This window comes from Lonchura striata, chromosome 1 (genome assembly GCF_046129695.1).
Source record: "Lonchura striata isolate bLonStr1 chromosome 1, bLonStr1.mat, whole genome shotgun sequence".
In the NCBI taxonomy this organism is placed as follows: Eukaryota; Metazoa; Chordata; class Aves; order Passeriformes; family Estrildidae; genus Lonchura; species Lonchura striata.
The window spans coordinates 122,116,227-122,134,555 of record NC_134603.1 but is presented as its reverse complement, the minus strand read 5'-3'; the positions used below and the strand labels follow the sequence as shown (position 1 = coordinate 122,134,555).

The 18,329-nt window shown below is 41.4% G+C and overlaps 1 protein-coding gene across 2 annotated transcripts in view; it reads right to left on the bottom strand.

The window, feature by feature from the left end:
- SCRN1 (secernin 1) overlaps positions 1-16,353 on the bottom strand; it is a 38,456-nt gene extending 22,103 nt beyond the window's left edge. Inside the window, exons 1-2 of one of the 2 annotated variants that reach the window (XM_021538176.3) lie at positions 16,316-16,353; positions 5,145-5,304 (exon numbers count right to left, since the gene is read on the bottom strand). In XM_021538176.3, the coding sequence (XP_021393851.1) occupies positions 5,145-5,303 (159 nt within the window). In that variant the 5' untranslated portion in view covers position 5,304; positions 16,316-16,353. Of the gene's footprint in view, positions 1-5,144; positions 5,305-5,398; positions 6,075-16,315 lie in introns of those variants that run through there. The other variant, XM_021538177.3, reaches the window with a different exon arrangement.
- Positions 16,354-18,329: the final 1,976 nt, after the last annotated feature.

The window sequence follows — 18,329 nt, the reverse complement described above, 5'->3', positions numbered from 1 at the left end:
TTCAAATAAGCCACAAGGAGCCCGTCGCGGAGATATCCTTGGAACTCTTGGATAGCCTAGGCATTTGAAATACTTGCTCACTCATGTTTTGACACAATTAAATTGTTTGGGTCAAGGTGGAAGAGTTAGCAGATTTTTGCCCCACATAATGCCCTCTCTTCTTCCTGTCTGCAACAATTAAAAAGGAGAGTTACAAAGATTAAGAACAAAAACGAATAGCTCAAGCTAGCCAGTTTTGCTCTGGTGGCAGAAGAGAACAATTAAGTAGCATTCCTACAGTGAAAACAGGCTTTGAGAGGGCAGAAACATCCAAGAGATTTTGGCTTCTGCCTCTGAATTGCTGCTGGGTTGTGAACTGTGCCACGAAGCAAAATCAAACACATGAGTGTAAAGGCCAGTGGCCTGCAATGGAGCAGAAGAGAGAAAATGCTCACCTTAGGCAAGCAATAGACAGCTGAAGGCTGCAACCAGTTTCTTTTCTCAGCTGTCTGCCTGGTGCCTCTCCGTGACCCCTGGGTGGAGTCTCAGGGTGAGCTCCAGCGAGGTGGCCTGGGCAAGGGCACCAGTCTGTGCCAGCAGGAGCTCTGCTGCCAACCAGCCAGCCCTGTCCCAGCAGAGGGGCAGGAATGCAGCTTCCTAAACCACCTCTGAGCTGCAAATCTTCAGCCTAAAACCCCATTTGTCTACACAGAGTAAGCAAAATGCTCCATCATAGGCACAAACACTGCTGTGTTTCACTGAGCTTTCCTGCCAGGCACCACTTTCCCATGGAAGTGTCACTGGGGGTGCCCAGGTTTACATCCACACCTGCAGCAATGTGACTGCGAGTTAGCACTGCCAGTCTGATCTGGAGGCTTCCCAAAGAACAAATTCTCAGTAGATCCTGCTGCTGACTTCTGTTACCAGATTCTGAACACCTTGCCCATGACACAGTGCAGATAACCCAAATACCTGGCAAAAAGGGGAACCAAAGCACCCCAGATCTGAACTGCAGCACTGGTGTGCTGCCTGCTGATTATGTTACAAAAACCAGGATTAAGATCACCAGGTGATACAAAGCCAACTTTAATACAGTCAAAGTCTGCTTTCCAAGCTTTACACTGTCTTGCAACAGGCAGCAACCCATCAGTTTCCTTTAGGTGAGTTTTCATCTCTGAAGTCCTCAGACCAATGTACAGAAAAAATCAAGAATAACTAAGGCATAACTATGTCATGATGTTTTAGAGAACAAAAAAATTCCTCCTACCTCACAGAGAGCTGGCTTTTAGCCTGGATCTGTGTTTAATACCAACATACTATAAAAATTTTGAATATTCCACAGTTTTATAGACTTCTTTGCTAGTCTACTCTTTTTACTTTTCCCTTTCCATTCCTCCATAAGAAGTATATGCTGTTAAGGTAAAAGAGCTTTTACATCTCTATAGTGAAACAATAAACCATGACTATTTTGAAATCATGAATATAAGGTCAAATTAGAGGGAAGGAAGGTGGATCTTGAAGGAAAAAAAAAGTCTACATGGGAAGTTCATCCACAAAAATGTCATTCAGCCAAGACTTCCTCAGCAGAAGGAAAATCACAGCAGGTTCATAGAGAATAAAGAAATCTAGTAAGTAAAATCTACTGTAAAAACAAGACAGAGAAGCTTGCATCTTAATTCTCACTAACATGACAAATTCTTAAAAGCCACATCTGGGAAAAAAAAATAGAACACCCTTTTAGTAGAGGAATTCAAAAAAGGACCTTATTTATGCTTCGGGGAGCAATGCTACACCTGCTCACACAAATTCAGTAGGAGGATCACTACAACAAGGAAGAGGGCTGATCAGCATCTGCCTCTGCAGAATTGCAATGCAAGGGAAGAACAAACTTTTGAGAAAGTTGTCACACCCATACACAGAAGGGACCTTTAATGAAAAGCCCCATTGTTCAGGGTCTTGGGAACCTGCTGACGTGGAGGGAAGGAATTATGCTGATGAGCTAGCTGCAGGGTTACTTGTCTGGTAGATTGAGCCACAAAGATCAGGCTGAAAATGACTTTGCAGTATTCACTGAGTTCCCCTGAGACCCTGCCAAAAAGTAACTGAGAGCTGTACAGCACAGCCAGCCCGATTCCTTTATGGCAACAATCTCACTGAATTACTGTGAGCCACTTTTGGTTACACTGTGCATTATCACGGTTGCAAACGGGAGCGGCACAGAACAGAAATAGGAAATAAACAGGATACAGGCTCCCTGACAGAGTTCTGTAGAACAACCCGTGTCATTATCACCTCTTAACACAAATTCAGACCACGAGTGGCAGCCACAAACAGGTAATCACAATTTGACACACAGTGAACCAAAAGTTGTGCAAAAAATAGAACATAATGAAAACCAAGTCCACTATCATTGTCCATTGAAGGTAAAGAAACCAAAGCAAATATACAATATGTAATGGGGAGAAAAGGTGTTCATTTGTTAAAAAGAAACCCGAACATTAGGATAGATGAGAAGAAAAATCTAGTCAGAGGCACAAAGGATTACTGACTTAGAAAAACTGTAGCACGAAATTGATCAACCACATTTTTCCATTTGTAAATATCATACATTTAGTTTCTCAGAGCTGTTTAGTTAATTTTACAAAGTGCAAGGGAAGGAAAGCTGAAGTTAAAAAGAAAACCTACACCAACAATAACTGAAGTCTTGAAGTCTTGGCAGCTTTCTCGGGTTTTAAAGAACAAAGTATTAACCCTGAGTATGTCACAGCTACATGGAGAAGCTTTGACACTCCTCTCCACTCCCCCCATCAGTTAATTACCTCTGACAAGTTTGCTTAAGAGATAGACAGTGCTGCATGCCTGGTACTTAACAAGGGAAGCAGCTGGATTCAAGCCTTTCCTTAAAGCCTTTCTTGTCTTTGAGGCACCACTCTCTACCAATACACAACGACTGTGCAAAGCTACCAGACAGCTACCTTAGACCTAGCAAAGCAATTAAAATCAGTTCTGTGTTTTAACCAGCTTACTCTACTCGAAATATGCATGAGTAAAAAAAAAAAGAAAAACACATTAACAATACTTAGAGCTGAATGTGATGAAGAGGCAGTGATAAGCAATTACTTGCACTCTCAGAGAAAATTATGTTTTTATCCTGTGCTAGGAAGAAACAGGAAGAATTTTGGCAAACATCCAGAGCCTGTATGTTGCTGTACACAACTTTACCTGAAAAACTTCAGGTTAGCTAGTGAAGAATTACGTAGTAGCATAGACCACCAGAAGCCAAAGTATCCATTAATTAGGACTTAAGTCCCTACTTTAGGAAAAAAAGTGGCCTACTCCAGTCTGTCATCCAAAAGCGCATCTTCACCACACTGCAACAAACTTTACCTTGATTAAAAAAAAAAAAAAATCAGCATTTAAAGAGAATGCTTGCAGATCCTTGTTGGCAGACTAAATCTACAAACTGTGTTGTGCTATGAAAAGGAATTATGCTTCCCACTTCTAAAAGGTCTGGCAAAAGAGTTGAGTTCATGACTGAATTCTAAAAAAGGCACTAAACAAGTTAATTATGGTGTGAAAGACAAATCATAATAGATTATATATGGCTTAATTATATGTTTCAGCAAATTATAACAATCTTATCAAGGAGTAAGATATGGAGCAAAGAGACCAAAAGAATCAAGAACTCTTACAGTAAGTTCTCCATTAAGGGTACAAAACAAAGAAGCTTTCCAAAGTTCTTCTTCCCCAATAACAGAAGGTTGGTGTTTTTTTCATTTCCTGTTCTATGAAGAGAAAACAAACTGCTCTGAAGCTTTCTTCTTTTCTTATTGTCATGCTTGTGTTACATATGCCAGCACATGTCTACAAGGTGCTACAGCACTTAACTGTACATAGTGCTCCTGGAGGAGGGGATTTCTTTCCAAAATTAAACAAACTGAGGTGTGATAATAAATTTTACAAAGCCATAGGGAATGACTGTATCCTGCCTTGCGTAAGTGGCATGTAGTATGCATAAGTTGTACTAGATGTTGGCAGCAAAAAGAATTAAGAGAACATTAACTGCTAGAAAGAAGAGCACCAAATCTCTGAAATCTGGAAGTCATCCCCTTTGAAAAACAGCACTAAAATTGGCACTGGCTTTCTGGGTAAGTGCAACTAGATCCATAAAGAATGTGTTTTGATGACAGACATCAGCCTGGTGCAGAACACCTTCTGTACTTCACCTTCTGCACAGCCAGGGGTAGGAGGAAGCTGAATGCAGGGAACCTCACAGATTCTGCTTTCCCAGCTGCCAGACAGAGCAAGAACCTGGGACTCTAAAAGCTCCTGGCAGTGCCACATCAGGCTGTCTCCTCTGATAAAGTGCCTGCACAGATCCTTGACTTTCCTTCTGGTGCCTCAGTCTCTTCATTCCACCTTCACTTTACACTTCCCCCTGTTCCTGTCTTCTTGTTCATTTGTCCCTTTGCTGCACTCTTCCACATCTTCTTATCCTTTCACTTCTCCTGTCATTAAAACAAGGCTGCAGTAACAGACTACTATTACAATAACCTCCAGCAGGGTCCCTTTCAACCTGCATCCATGGCAAAAATCGACCATGATGCAGGTGCCCAGCTGCAGAACATGCCAACAGAGCCAATGGCATATACAAGAGTCAAGTCTGGCCTACAAAACTTGTGCACTCTCATTTTCCTCCTCTCACATCCCCTTATTAGAGCACAAGTTCCTCAAGTTCCAGATTTCTGGCTACCTGTTTTTAACCTGTGTAGCATAGCTAGGCCCCATTATTGCCAAAAAACAATCACGAATGAGAATAATTCATTTAGCACATGACTAACTCAAAAAATAGGAGTTCTAGTTCCACTTAGCCAGAATACTTTTCCCTTAAAAGTAAATCACTCAATTATATGGCACGGGAATCTGAGATGTGAACAGTCTTGCCTGTCTGCCAGAAAAAGTATAGGCCATGGATTTTTCCCAATTTAAAAAGTTACATTGTGAGTTTCAATTTCAGACTTTTTAAAGAAATCTTGTGTTTTTCTACTCAAGAGATTTGAGTGAAGGGAGCAAGGACTCCACAATCTGATGGGAAAACAAGACAGTATTCATTTCTTCCAATAACAGTGATTTCTCACAGTTTGAATGCAACAATTCACCCTTACCTCAACTTTGCTTCCTGGATCATGCTCTGCAGCAGCAAAGTAGACCACCTCCTGTACTTCATCCCTGGGCCGTGCAGAGTTCTTCCCAAATACCACCAGCCCATCTTTAGAACACGGGGGGAAGGCTACAAAACAGTAACTTGGAGGAGCTGCAGCCATCCTAGAAATGAAAGAAAGCATAAACAAATAAAACTAGTGGCTTTTTTATTCATAACTGCATACATTAGAGAATCATTCAGTCTACTGGTACTAACTGTAGATAAGATGGAATGCACTCTCTCTGTCAGTTGATTGTCCAATGATAAGGGAAGAACAGGTCAGCCAAAGGAAGCTTATCTGAATTAAATTTTAAAAATATAATAATTAGCATCATTTTTCACCCAAGCTTTGTGAAGGCATAAATAGGAAAAAAGGCAAGAGAACTGTGCCTTGATGAGTCTGCTTAGTCCCCACTGGAAGAAGATACTCTGCACTGGAGCTCCTTGGGAACATATGACCTAGATATATTCTGCTGACTCAGACAAGTGCAGAAACATGGAATAACTTTAAATAATTTACTCCCTCTGCTCGCATGCACTTTAATATTTTTAAAAAGGAAAGATAAAACATGTTTGAGGGATTCCTAAAAGAGGACAACAGTGTAACTGGAAACAGAACAAAGATACAGCACAATTACATCAAAAACTGTCAGTCAGTTTATCTACTCAGATGGGAGAGAGACTGAAGCACTAATTGCACTTTATTTTCTCTGTGGTTTGTCTGCATTGCTGCTCTTACCTGAAGTTAATTGATTGCTGTTTATTTGTTTAGGTAGGCTAATGTGAAATGTTTATAGGATAATTTTGTGTTTGCAATGACAATATATTAACAAAAAATATAAACTGTTTCAGATCTATTACACTACTGTAGCTCATCTTGTGTATATTGCCATATCTGACATTTTTTTCCACCATTCAGGAAAACTTCTGGCACATATGGCTACAAAAGAAAAACGTGGGGTGTTTATCACTTGTTTAAAAAGCACTCAAGGCAGATGTCTACGTTTTCTTCATAGTTCTTATCACAGCAATGGAAACACAGCCTCCAAATAAACAAACATGTTTCTCTTTGTCTTCTACAATATCCTGACAAAGTAAAATACTTGCACATATTTGCACTCCTTGGAAACAACCAGCACATGATTTTCCCCCTCATATTCATCTGCAAGACAATGCTGGGCATGGGGAAGTGTGCAAAGCTGCTTTTTTACCATTAGCTTCCACATGCTTCAAACCATTCAAATTTGGCTTTCTCTTTTTCTCCTTTTTTTTTAAGCAGTGCCATTTGAATACATACTTCTCACAGAACAGCAGATAATAAAACAGAGGAAGAATTCCTTTTTTATAAAGACTGTAATCCATAAAATGGTAATTGTTTTCCTGTGGACTATGAACAGGTCACACAGATGCTCAACCTTGCAAAAAAAGGTCAAGTAGTTCCATGTTAGAAGTGCCCTCTACCAACACAATGCAAGGCAATGAATTGTCCACGGAACTCATACAATCTTTCAATTTAGGTAAAAGTATATTCATCCACTTGAGCTGAAAATGCATTAGGAAACAAACAAATCCCTTTTCATAAGCAGTTTTGACCAGTGGGAAAGGACAAGCTACTCTGAGCTGGAATTACTTGAGCTGATAAAACACATCTGTCAGAGGATGCTGGGCTGCAGACCTGCCTATTGTGCCTCTAAATCTGGGACACTTCAGTTTCTACAGGAGTGTCCTGCACACAGACAATATAAAAAGCCTCACTTCAGTTGCCACTCATCACCTGCAAGTCCTCAGAGCACTTGTGGTTTAACTGGAACCCAGAGTGTTTGTAGTGTTGCCCAACCTTCATCACTAATGAAACCATTCAGTACTTTGTTATGAATTACTCTGAGTATTGCAGTGTTGGTGATGTCAATGAAACTGCTTTCCAGCACTCTCAGAGGTCCCATCTGCCTTAAGGTAACTCATCTTTTAGAGCACCAAATTTGTATTCTGATACGTTGCCAAATGAGCCAAAATCTTGAACAACTTACAGATTTAGTGAGGATCTCCCTATTCAAAAGAAGTATTTCCTTTATTCCAAACACTAACTAAGCAGATTTATTTGAAATACATGACACAGCTGAAAAATATTAGGCATCCAAGAGCCTAGCAAGATAAAAATTATATACAATACTAATTTTTATTAAATTAATACCTAAACCTATTAGCAGATGAGCTTAAAAATACATGAAATATTTCAGCATTCTGTTACTGAACAAATATGAAGGTATGCAAGGCAGACATTTACATACCTACAGTCTGAGTAGATAGGGAAAATAATTAAAAGCTTGCAGGTATCTAATGCCTGTAGAATTCTGGAACCTCACTGAAAGGAATAGTCTCAATTATATGTGTGATTTTTTTTTTTCCCCTCTTAAATATACCAACAGTTACTGAACCTAAAACAAACTGCCATTTTTGTAATGCTTTTTAAAGTATGAAAGTGAGTAAGTGTATTGTGGGATTTTTTTTCCTTAAATATACCAACAGTTACTGAACCAAAAACAAACTTGCCATTTTGATAATGCTTCTTAAGCATGAAAGTATGACTAAGCTCCTCTATAACTGGAGTTCCCTTCAACACACAGTATATTTCATAAGTATGAGCAAGCTGCCCAGTAACTAGAGGTCATTTCAACACAGTGTATTTCATACAGGCAAGTAACAGTCAAACACTATGTCAAATGCTTTAACCTTATCCTGAAAACATGACTGTCAATGGAGGAGTTTGCACTAGGATCCCAGATGACATTTTAGAGAAGGAAGCCATTGAGCAGTCTACTGCAGTTGAAATCTGCTCAGTTTGCTAGGCAGCACTTTCTCCCTGAACCTCATTTGGTACATTTTGAATATGACAGGATGGCCATTTCTCAGATATACCCACAACCTCTGCTTGTTCCGAACTCTACTGTACTTTATCTTCCTCCATCACATACTTAAAACAGTCTGTTAGCAGCCACCTATCTAAGCAGGAGATTTCTACTTGCCTGCTTTGTGTTCTTCTTTTCTTTATTCAGCTTCAGGTTCTCCTCATGCTCATTTTCACATATTTGCCACCGCTCTGCCCTCTTACACAGCTCAATACTGAAAAAACATCTTTCACCCACAGGACGAAAAGAACACTTCTTCATAGTACCTCTGATAAATCAGCCTGACTTATAAAACCACCTACTGTTATAATTCCTATATTTTTTTTCACAGAGTTTGCTCCTCCAGTGAAAGGTAATCCTGAAAACCTTAGAAAACACAGGGAATGACTGCAAATAGATCTCAAACAGTTTGCTGCCCATTCACACTGTTCTTTACCACAGAGCATGTTAAGCATAGTGGCCTGATTTTCTCAGCAGACCTAGATTCTGGTGTAGACAGAGGTAAACCTACACCATATGTCTCCACTGCAAAGCATTGTACTCATAGACAGGCAAGTTCAGAGGGGGATTGTACAGATCATTGTGAGCTACATCCAGCATCACTCTGCATATGGAAGCCCCGGAAATAGACAACGAGCTGTACATTATTCTGTGCCACTATGCAATAACTGCTGCAGTTGCAGGGTGTTAACAGGCATCATGCTTGGTCGACCTCAAATCATTGCAGCCACAAAGGTTGAAAAAAGAGTTCTAAGCAGCAGCCACAACCTCATATACTCCACTTGCTATCTTTTTATTTGACAAAAACATGCTACAGCAGGGATGTGATATTCCACCTGGTCATATTTTTTTCCCCGTCTCCTGTGTTCTGACGCTATAAAGAAGACTTTCTTAACAAGTTCCTTTATTCAGATCTTTTCTCATTGTGATAAGTCCCATTTAACACCTGACAAGCCAAATTAATTGTATGAATATATCACCACTGCTGTCAGTAGTAAAACAGACAGTACTGAGTTCCTAAGTATTTTAATGCAGAAAGGAGTAACAACCATTGGGCAGTCATAGAATAAAAACGGTTGGAAAATACCTCCATGATCATCGAGTCCAACCTCTGAGCAAACACCACCATGTCAACTAAATCATGGCACTAAGTGCCATATCCAGGGTTTTTTCAAACACCTCCAGGGATGGTGATCCCATCACCTCTCTGGGCAGCCTGTTCCAATGCTTAACAAGCCTTTCAGGAAGAAATTCCTCCTGATCTCCAACATGAGCCTCCCCTGGTGAAGACCATGTCCTCTTCCCCGTCACTGGTTGCCTGGAGAACAGGATGATCCCCAGCCAGCTACAGCCTCCTCTCAGGCAGTTGTAGAGGGCAATAAGGCCTCCCCTGAGCCTCCTTTTCTCCAGGCTGGACACCCACAGCTCCCTCAGCTGCCCCTCGTGGGACTCACTCTTCACAGCTTCATTGCTCTTCTCTGGACAAATGTCTGGCTCCAGGTGTCACAATGGAAAACAAGAGGTACAACAATTATCAGGGCTTTATAAACATGTCTGAACATCACTATGCTCCTGAAATAGGGTGAACAGGGGTGTGTTAATGCCTAGCATAACTAACCCATAAATCTTGATAAACATAAACCACCAACTTTCAGGTTTGAAAATATCAAAACCTGAAACATTTTACTCTGGGGTATTTTCTGTTTCACAGCATGTAATCCGTTTCACAGCATGAGTATCTTACAGATGCTGCCACATATTAAAAAAGCTCACAAATTCCAGTTAGAATAACTTGTACCATTAGAATAAATATCTATCCACGATCAGAAATTTAAAGTGCTCAACAAAGAATAAAATCGCTATTAAATCTGTACATAGAGGTTGTGACAATCTAATGGAAACTTCATTTAGATGTCATTTTTCACTTACAAAGAATGAACAGACAAATAATGCTGGAAGAGAGATTAACACATGGAATAGAGACTCCAGTATCCCATCCTCCACCTCATGAACATGAGTGTCAGAGGCTCAAGCCACACTCTTAAGAAAACAGAGACAGGCATAAATAATTCAGTGTGCTTTGGAGCCTTCCTTCCCCCAGCCCAAGAAAACTGAAATAGCTATGTATCCACAACAAAGCACTCTCAGCTTAGCATGACAGAGTCCAAAGAAAGGAAGATTTTCATAGTAACTCATTCTAGATTCCTTGGGGTTTTATTTTGTTATTTTCCAGAATAACACTGTGTACTTCTCTGAAAGCTGTAATTTGGTACTGCAATAATCTTTTATAAAGCTCAAGAATTTGACAATAAAATTACTTCTCAAAAAAAATAACTTTATCATCCCACATCAAATAGATGTTGACTTTTAAAGTCAACTTATTTTCCTTGTTTGCCAAAATAACCTGAAGACATTAAGGGCAATGTAATTAATAGTTTTACAAAGCTACAAATTATGTGAAAACTGGCTCACCAATAACACCTTTCAGTTGCTGTCTTTTTAAGAAAAAAGATTACCAAAATTAAACATTTATGAATGTTTTATGAACTATTAAGATCTTGAAGATCTTGTAACAAGTTAGTGTTCAAGTAATGCTGAAATTTATAACAGGACAACTGAATTTGCTCTCTGTCAATTGAAAAACAAAACAATAAGTTTATAATGAAAGTGCAGCACTTACTAGGAAGCAGTGGGAGATAAAAAGGATTGGTGAGAAAAAAAAAGGGTGAAAGTAAGGGTCTGTCTTGAAATTTAATTCATGTTTATTGAACTAAACCAATATTTGCTCTTCACACTTCTCTTTTAACTGCTATTCACTTTAATGCCCTGCAACTTTTTCTCAGGGAAAGCTAGAGACGCCACTAACATCATATATAAAAACCCTTTCGGTTTAATACAAGTTTCCAAAATGTTAATTAGCAGTTATTGTTAATCTCAATTAAGATTTATACCAGATGACAAAATTCTGAAGGTGCTATTCCTGTGTAGAACAAGTCCTTTCCAGCAGCACACCATTTAACACATTTTAAGTGATGCATGTCTACAAATAGTTCTGCCCCTAACACACTGTACAGAAGTTGTTTTCTACACAATATAGCCTCTTGCTCAAAAATTTAATAATATCTAATCATTGTCATGTATAAAATAAAAGGTGCTACATGAGAAGTCAGCTGCCACCAATACAGATCCTCTTCACAAGGAATTGAAGCAACACTCAAGCAGATATTAAGGATATTAAGCTTCAGTGAGACCAAGCAGTCAGCAGAGGCACCAGAAGAGCATTCACCTCATGCTGTGATGAGTAGCATTCAGCTGTAAAATTTGTCTTGTATTGATTTGACTCAGAAGCTGGCAAAACTTCAGATTGATGAGGCCAAACCTTCACCCAGGAGTATAATTGCTATGTCCATTACTCAGCATAGCTATGCTAGCAAGCAAGGCTGGAGCAAGGAACAGCACACCTTGCTTTCATTCACCTCAGTGAGGTTCTGTAGATACATCACACAGACCACAGACTCATCTTCCAAACATTTTCTTGCTTGTCTTCCAGAGCTTTGTTGGTGTAACTGTCAACTCTCTGAAGCTCAGACGTGATCAAAGTGTTGCAGAGGGTGAAGAACAAACCTCTCCTAATTCCAAGTTTTTCAAGCACACCTGAGATTGTCCTAGATTAATATTACCATTATTAATGTCCTAGATTAACAGTACCATTATTAATGCTGGTAACAATCAACATAATGCTTTCAAGACAGCACAGGTGTCCACAAAAACAAGTGTGGTAGTGTTAGCACTCAGGCTTCATCTCAGACCTCCACAGTAGTTTGGTCAGAACATCAATTTTATTGATCATATAGCCTGATCCACCCACCCTCACTTCTTTGGTTTCTTCAAACTAAAGCTGGGCTTCAACAGGTACTTTAGGTTGCATAAATACAGGCTGCTAAACTCCTTTGCTGCTATGTTTGGACTACATTCTGGTGATGACAGCATTTTCTTTAATATTTATCTCACAAAAGAGATTTGAGCTGTTTTTAAGGTCCAGAGAGCACAATAAAGCTTTTATGAAGACATATAATGTGGTTTTGTGTATTAAAGGATGACTATTCCTCACTTTATTTTGTGCTTTTATAAAACAGAAACCCAGCTGTGCTAATACTGCTGAACTATTTCAGTAACATTTAAAGATTTCAATAAATGGTTTTCATTGCAACCAGAAAGAGTAAGTGAACTAATCTGCAAGAAGCATTAACAATAAAAAAACAAAGAGCCAGCATATGAACAAAGGTCCTCGGATTTGGATCACGGCTGTCTCATTAGGAAAGGAAAAATATATGGAATGGGCCATGCATCATTTACTCTCAACTCTTCCATATTTTTAATGGGGTGGCAAAAGAAAGGTCTGTTACAATTGTGAAAACTCAGTTCAGGGCTTAGTTGTTGGTTTTCAACCTCTATTTTAACCTTCAAAATAAGATGTCTCCTGTGCCTGAGACAAGCTTGTATTTCCATTTACAAATCAAGTCCAGCATCTTATGCACATAGAAACACGTGATCTCTGCACCCTGCAGAAAAGCAGTGCTTCCAAAAACAGAAATGAAAAGCAAAATTCATTCAGCTGCAGGCAGAAAACAAAGACAGCAAACTGAAAGGCACAATAATAATACTGTTCCCATCTAAGGAAACACTGAAAGGTTGTTGTTTTTTTTGTTGTTGTTTGGTTTTTGGTGGGTTTTTTTTTGACACTTTGGACAGTTTTAATGCATGACTTTTCAGGCAAGAAGAAGGTTGCATGTATTAAGAAATTAGAAAGCAGAGACTGTTCCTGAATATAAAGCATAAAACCATGGCAGATCCCTGTGTCCCTATCTTTTGGGCATTTCATTATCAGACCTAAGTCAAATTGTTTGACTCTTCCCTAACTACCAATGGATGATGATGCCAATTTACTGCTTGAAGGTGCCACATCCACATGTGATTGTTTCTGTCCCTCCAAGCTGTGCCTGACAAGATATCCAAGGGGATTTTGATCAGCAGCTGAAATTTAGCAAGCCATGTTCAAAACCTGTTTGTTTTCTTTGTTTTGTTGTTTTTTTTTTTACATTAACAACATGCTGAAAATTTCTCAAGAATTTACTCAAAATGGTCCAACTTTGAGTCAAGGATTTTGGATGGCTTTTTTCTCCAGTAAATTTTCTTTTATTTTTGAATTATGAGAAATAGCAACTCCCTACACAGGCATAAAATCAAGTTGCACTTCAAAGCTTTACTAAGCTGTATGTTCCCTTCAGTCATTTAACTGAACAAATGCATAATAGACCTGGGAGGAATTGAAAATATTTATCTTGCTGTATGTGGGAGCATTTGAAATATTCCTGCCAACAGCTGCCAAATTGCTTTAGACTGTCTCAAAAAAAAAAAAAAAAAAAAAGGTCAGGTAGTGGCCATCAAATGAGCATTCTAAAATTCTTCAGCAGTTTAAGTCTTAACAAATGGTGAGACTTCAGCTGTTATAAAATTTTACAATCCCTTGACCAACCAGTTCTATTTTAATTGTGTAATACACCCTTGTCCAAAGTATGCCCTTGCTTTAGAAGCAGGCATCTTTTAAAATAAGACAGGATCTTATTTTTTGCCCTACGTAATCTGAATTATGTTAATGAAAACACAGTTCTATTTAAAAACAAATCAGGGTCAGTCATCCAGAAGACAACAGATTTCAGACTCATTTCCATCACAGGCTGCACATACAGGGAAAACTCATTATTTATACAGACTTTTCACTGAGTGGGTGTCGGTGCTGTTAATTAAGTCTCCAAGCAGTCACGGAAGTCTATCCCTTTTGTGGCTCTTATCCCAGTCTGCAGTTTAAGGTTATATTTGTAACACTCTCCGTTTCGTAGAGAAGCACCTGTTTTCTTGCTTCTGTCACTGGGGCGGAGACCCTTGTTGGGAGCTGCTGGCATCTAAAGCGTCTTTGTGCAACAGCCAAGCTCCCAATGAGAAGTCGCTAACAGCTGTGCAGAACTCCTGGCTGCTAACTCTTGCTCCTAGCGAGCAGCACAATCGGCTCTGCGCTCCCGCACCAGGGAGGCTGCCCAGCTCCGCACAGCGCCTAATGCGCGCCCACTGCTCCTCAGTCCACATTAGCAACACTGCTGTGTCAACAAGGCGCAACATTAAAAGCATCAAAGTAGCTTGCTGGAAGTCTCCCTTTAGTTTTCAATAGATCCTAAAACTCAGAAAGTGTCGCAATGCTCTCCCCTAAGAGTCTGCTAATGTTAGGATGCAACGGCAGTGTATTGAAAGAAAGGAGGCATTTGGGGACTTCACAGAGAGGCAGGTCTGGGTAGCAATTCTTTTTCTCAATCTGTTGAATTTACAGCAAAGGGAAAAATACACTACGGGGACAATGTCCATCATCACAACTCTTCAAGGTCATAATAAAGAAATTCTTACTAGAAGCTTCAAACATCTAGCAAACTCTCCAATATGCAAGCTGCATAAAGCATCCACAGTTGATAACTTCTGAAGGAGAGGGTGGACAGCCAAATTCAGCAACCTTTACCAAAGATACCAAACCTTGGCACAAGTAAATAAATGGAGCTTAAATCATGCTGTACTTTACAAAAACAGAACGAAACAAAAAAATTACAAACATCTTTCAAAACCGGAAGAGACCTTTAAAAATCTCAAGCTGTAAGCATTAAAAATATTTTCTGGGGACGACAAAACTGATTGATACCAATGAAGGATTTTCATTCACCACATTTGTCTCAATGCAAGACCTGCCTTTTTAGACTGTTTCTGTAAGCTCTGTGACATAAAAAGTCCACAGCATTATAAAATGGTTTCAGTTAATTTCAGTGTCAGTTCACCTCAAAAAGCTGAAAGTCGTGTGTTCACAGAGATCTACTTCCTAAGTAGAATATGACTGGAGGGTTTTCAAGATTTTGTTTTGCCTGGCTGGAAGATTTAGAGTGCATATTATGAATAAAACATCATATTTGGAGGTGCCTTCAATCACTAACTATAAAACAGCAATAGTTGAAATTTTAGTAGCCTATAACGAAATGAGCGGGTAGCTCCACTTCTCACAAGTCATGTATTTACTATCTTTTAAACCAGTTAGCACAGACACAGAGTTTGCATCACAAAATTTACCAAGTTTACTACAGCACAATCTTTTCTCTGGGTTTATTAAAGTTTCATATCTTACAGGTATGGATGGCTTTTCTCATTTCTGTGACACTTTTTCATAGGGATAGATTTACAAGCATGTGCATTCATAGAATCAAGGCCCTAAGCTGTCTTCTGTTTGAGAATTTGCTTTAATACGATTTATTTCCTCTTTAACTATCAGTACTGGAGAATTTTCTTTTTAAGGCAGATTAATCATTAATCATAGCCTGTAGCATTATTATAGCAGCACAAATAGAGATGTCAGTTTGTAGGATAGACCTACCTGCAGGAAGGGATATCTGCTCATCAGTGAATGAAACCAGCACATACCTACCTGAACGTAACAGTATGCTTAGAAAGGCACATGAAGGCATCTAGGTTTCAAGGTGACTATTTGAAAAGGCACCTTCAAGAAAAAGACGGGGGGAAACAACCCTCGCCGGGTCCTTAAAGAGCAGAAGGGAAAGCAGCAGCGAATAGAGCGCAGCCAGCGAAGATGAGAGGCCGGAGAGCCTCGCTTCAAACGGGAAGGCAAAGGACAGCCGGGGACAGCATCTGCTGATGCCAGCTCCCAGCACTGAGTCCCCCCCGCACCGCCGGGCCCGGGGAGGCGGCGGCGCCGCCGCGGCACGGGAGGCCCGCAGACCCCGCCCGGCGGCGCGGTGCCTCCCGCCAGCGCGGAGCAGGGGCGCGGAGCCGCCGGGGGACAGCGCCCGCACCGACTCCGGGAGAGCGGCTCTGCGCCATCCTCCCGCGACATCCCCGCTGCTCCCTCCCGCGCCATCCCCCACGGCTCCCTCCTTCTTTGCCTCCCTACATCCCTCCTTGCCTCCCCGCCTCCTTGCTTCCCTCCCTGTCCACCGGAGGCGAGCCCCGCCGGGAAGGTCGCCGCCCGCGATCCCGACACTTTCCCCGCGCCGAGAAGTAACACAGTAGCCCGGCCGAGGAGGAAGGGGACGGGGAGGTGATGTGGAGGTGATGGGGAGGTGATGGGGACGATGGCGAGGCGCCGCCCTGGCCCGCGGCGCTGCCGGCACCGCTCCCGTACCTGAGCGCCGCTCCCGCTCCTCCCGCTCCGCTCGGCCCGCGGCGCGCGGCCCCGCCCCCTGCGCGCGCAGCCGCCGCCGCTCGCTCCGCGCGCGGGTCCCGGCCGGGGCGGCGGGGGCGCGGCCGCGCCGCGCGGGGGCCGCGCGGGCACCGGCGGACAGCGCGGGCCCGCGCCCCGCTGTGGTCCCTTCCCGCCCGCCCCGCTCAGTGATGCTGCGGAGAGCCGTCCGCGTCCGGCACGTTATCCCTCAGCCCGTACTGAGGACTCCAAGGGCGTGTTGAAAGAGACGGGGCTTTTTAATTCCGTTTTTAGTCTTACGGCTAACTTGTGTTCCTCTGTGTCTCGCAGAGATAAGTCTGGGAAGTGAAGTGGGTGTTTTAAAATATGGCTGCTACCTCATTAACTAGTCAAAGCACTGCATAAGGAGTTCTCCAAACTTTGCAAAGCTGAAGAGGACCTCATCAGAAGTATCCGCAAGTAAAGGGCTGTTAAGGATTGGAATGGGCTTTGGGCTGGCATTTAGCACCGGGGTCTAGTTGATGAGGAGGTGATCAGTCAAATGTTGGGCTCAATGATCTTGGAGATCTTTTCCAACCTAATTAATTCTGTGATTCTGTGTTTCATGACTGAGGAATTCCCTGCTGCTACATGTGAAGTGTCACAGTGGGCTCCTGTCCCTCCAGCAGTTCTCAGCTGGAGAGTCTCCAGGGACCTCTCAGCTCTTTGGATGCAGCAGCACCAGCAGGCCCAAAGCAAAGCAATAGCCACTGTCGCTCTGAGGGGGTCCAATTCACAGCACAGCATCCCTCAGCCACGACATGTGGAGCAGACAGTCTGCTCTCTTTGCCAAACTTGCCCAAATGGGGCTGTCCTCTGCGCTCCATCCTCAGCACACAACCTGTGCCTCCCTGCAGAGGTAAAAATAGTTTAACTGCTAAGTATAATCATGCATGTCCCTGTATAAATTGTTAGACTGCTAATTATGGTGTAACACGTATGGTTACATGGTGTTGGTATAAGGCAGCACCTTTATGTTTCTATCTCTGTCTGCAAGGAGAAGAACCTTGCTGCACATTCCACCAATTCCTGCCTTAAACCAGGCATTTAATGTGCAGAAGAGACTGCCAAGTATGTTTGATGGGAAGACAGGAATGTTGAAAGGAAGCAGGGGAAAAGATCAGAGAGGCAAGGATGAGCCAGTAGAGATATTAAGGAGCATTACAAACTAGAGTGTTTCACCATAAGAGCAGAAAAGGCAAATTTGTAAGGTTGGTAAAGCCATACCACTTAAATATCGCACTGCCTGTTAGATCAGAAGATCTGGTTTAGTAACTGGCTAAAGGAAAACAAAAAGCCAAACAGAATCTGCATAAGGGACCTTACATTTAAAGAAAATATAGAAGGAAAAAGTCTGAAACTCTATGCACCAAAAAGAATTTCCTCTCATCACCACAAACAGCACCACGGGTCTGCATCTGTTCAGAAATTGTGGATAAGCATTGGGCACTGCTGCTGTCAAACTTAAATGCAGACCAAAAGTTGCAGCTTCATTATATAACTAAGAGAGAAAATAGTTTGCTGTTCCCAGTCTCAGTGAATGTGAAACACTGTGGCATTGCACCTTTCGGGGGTATGTCAGTAGCCTGAATAGGGACTACTTTTGATTAAAAAGCAGAGCTGATCATTACCAACATGGAAGCCCTGCATACTCCAAGGGTTTCCATTACATATTTTAAGCAAGACCTTTGTTTTCCTCTGGTACCAGTTTTGCTGCCATCAGGATTACATTTCACTGTGTTTTACAACAAGAAAAGACTGTGTATCTCCTGCTTAGGATCCATGATTGAAAAGTGATCTGAATCACTGAAAAGCTGTGGACTTTATACCAATTTAATTGTAGCAAGTTTAGTTGAACATAGCAACCCAAATTCCTTGTTCTGGAGTTACATCAAGGATGAGCTGTGTCACAGGCAGCTTGCTTCTTAGAATCAGAAAGACAGCTGATGAAAAGAGC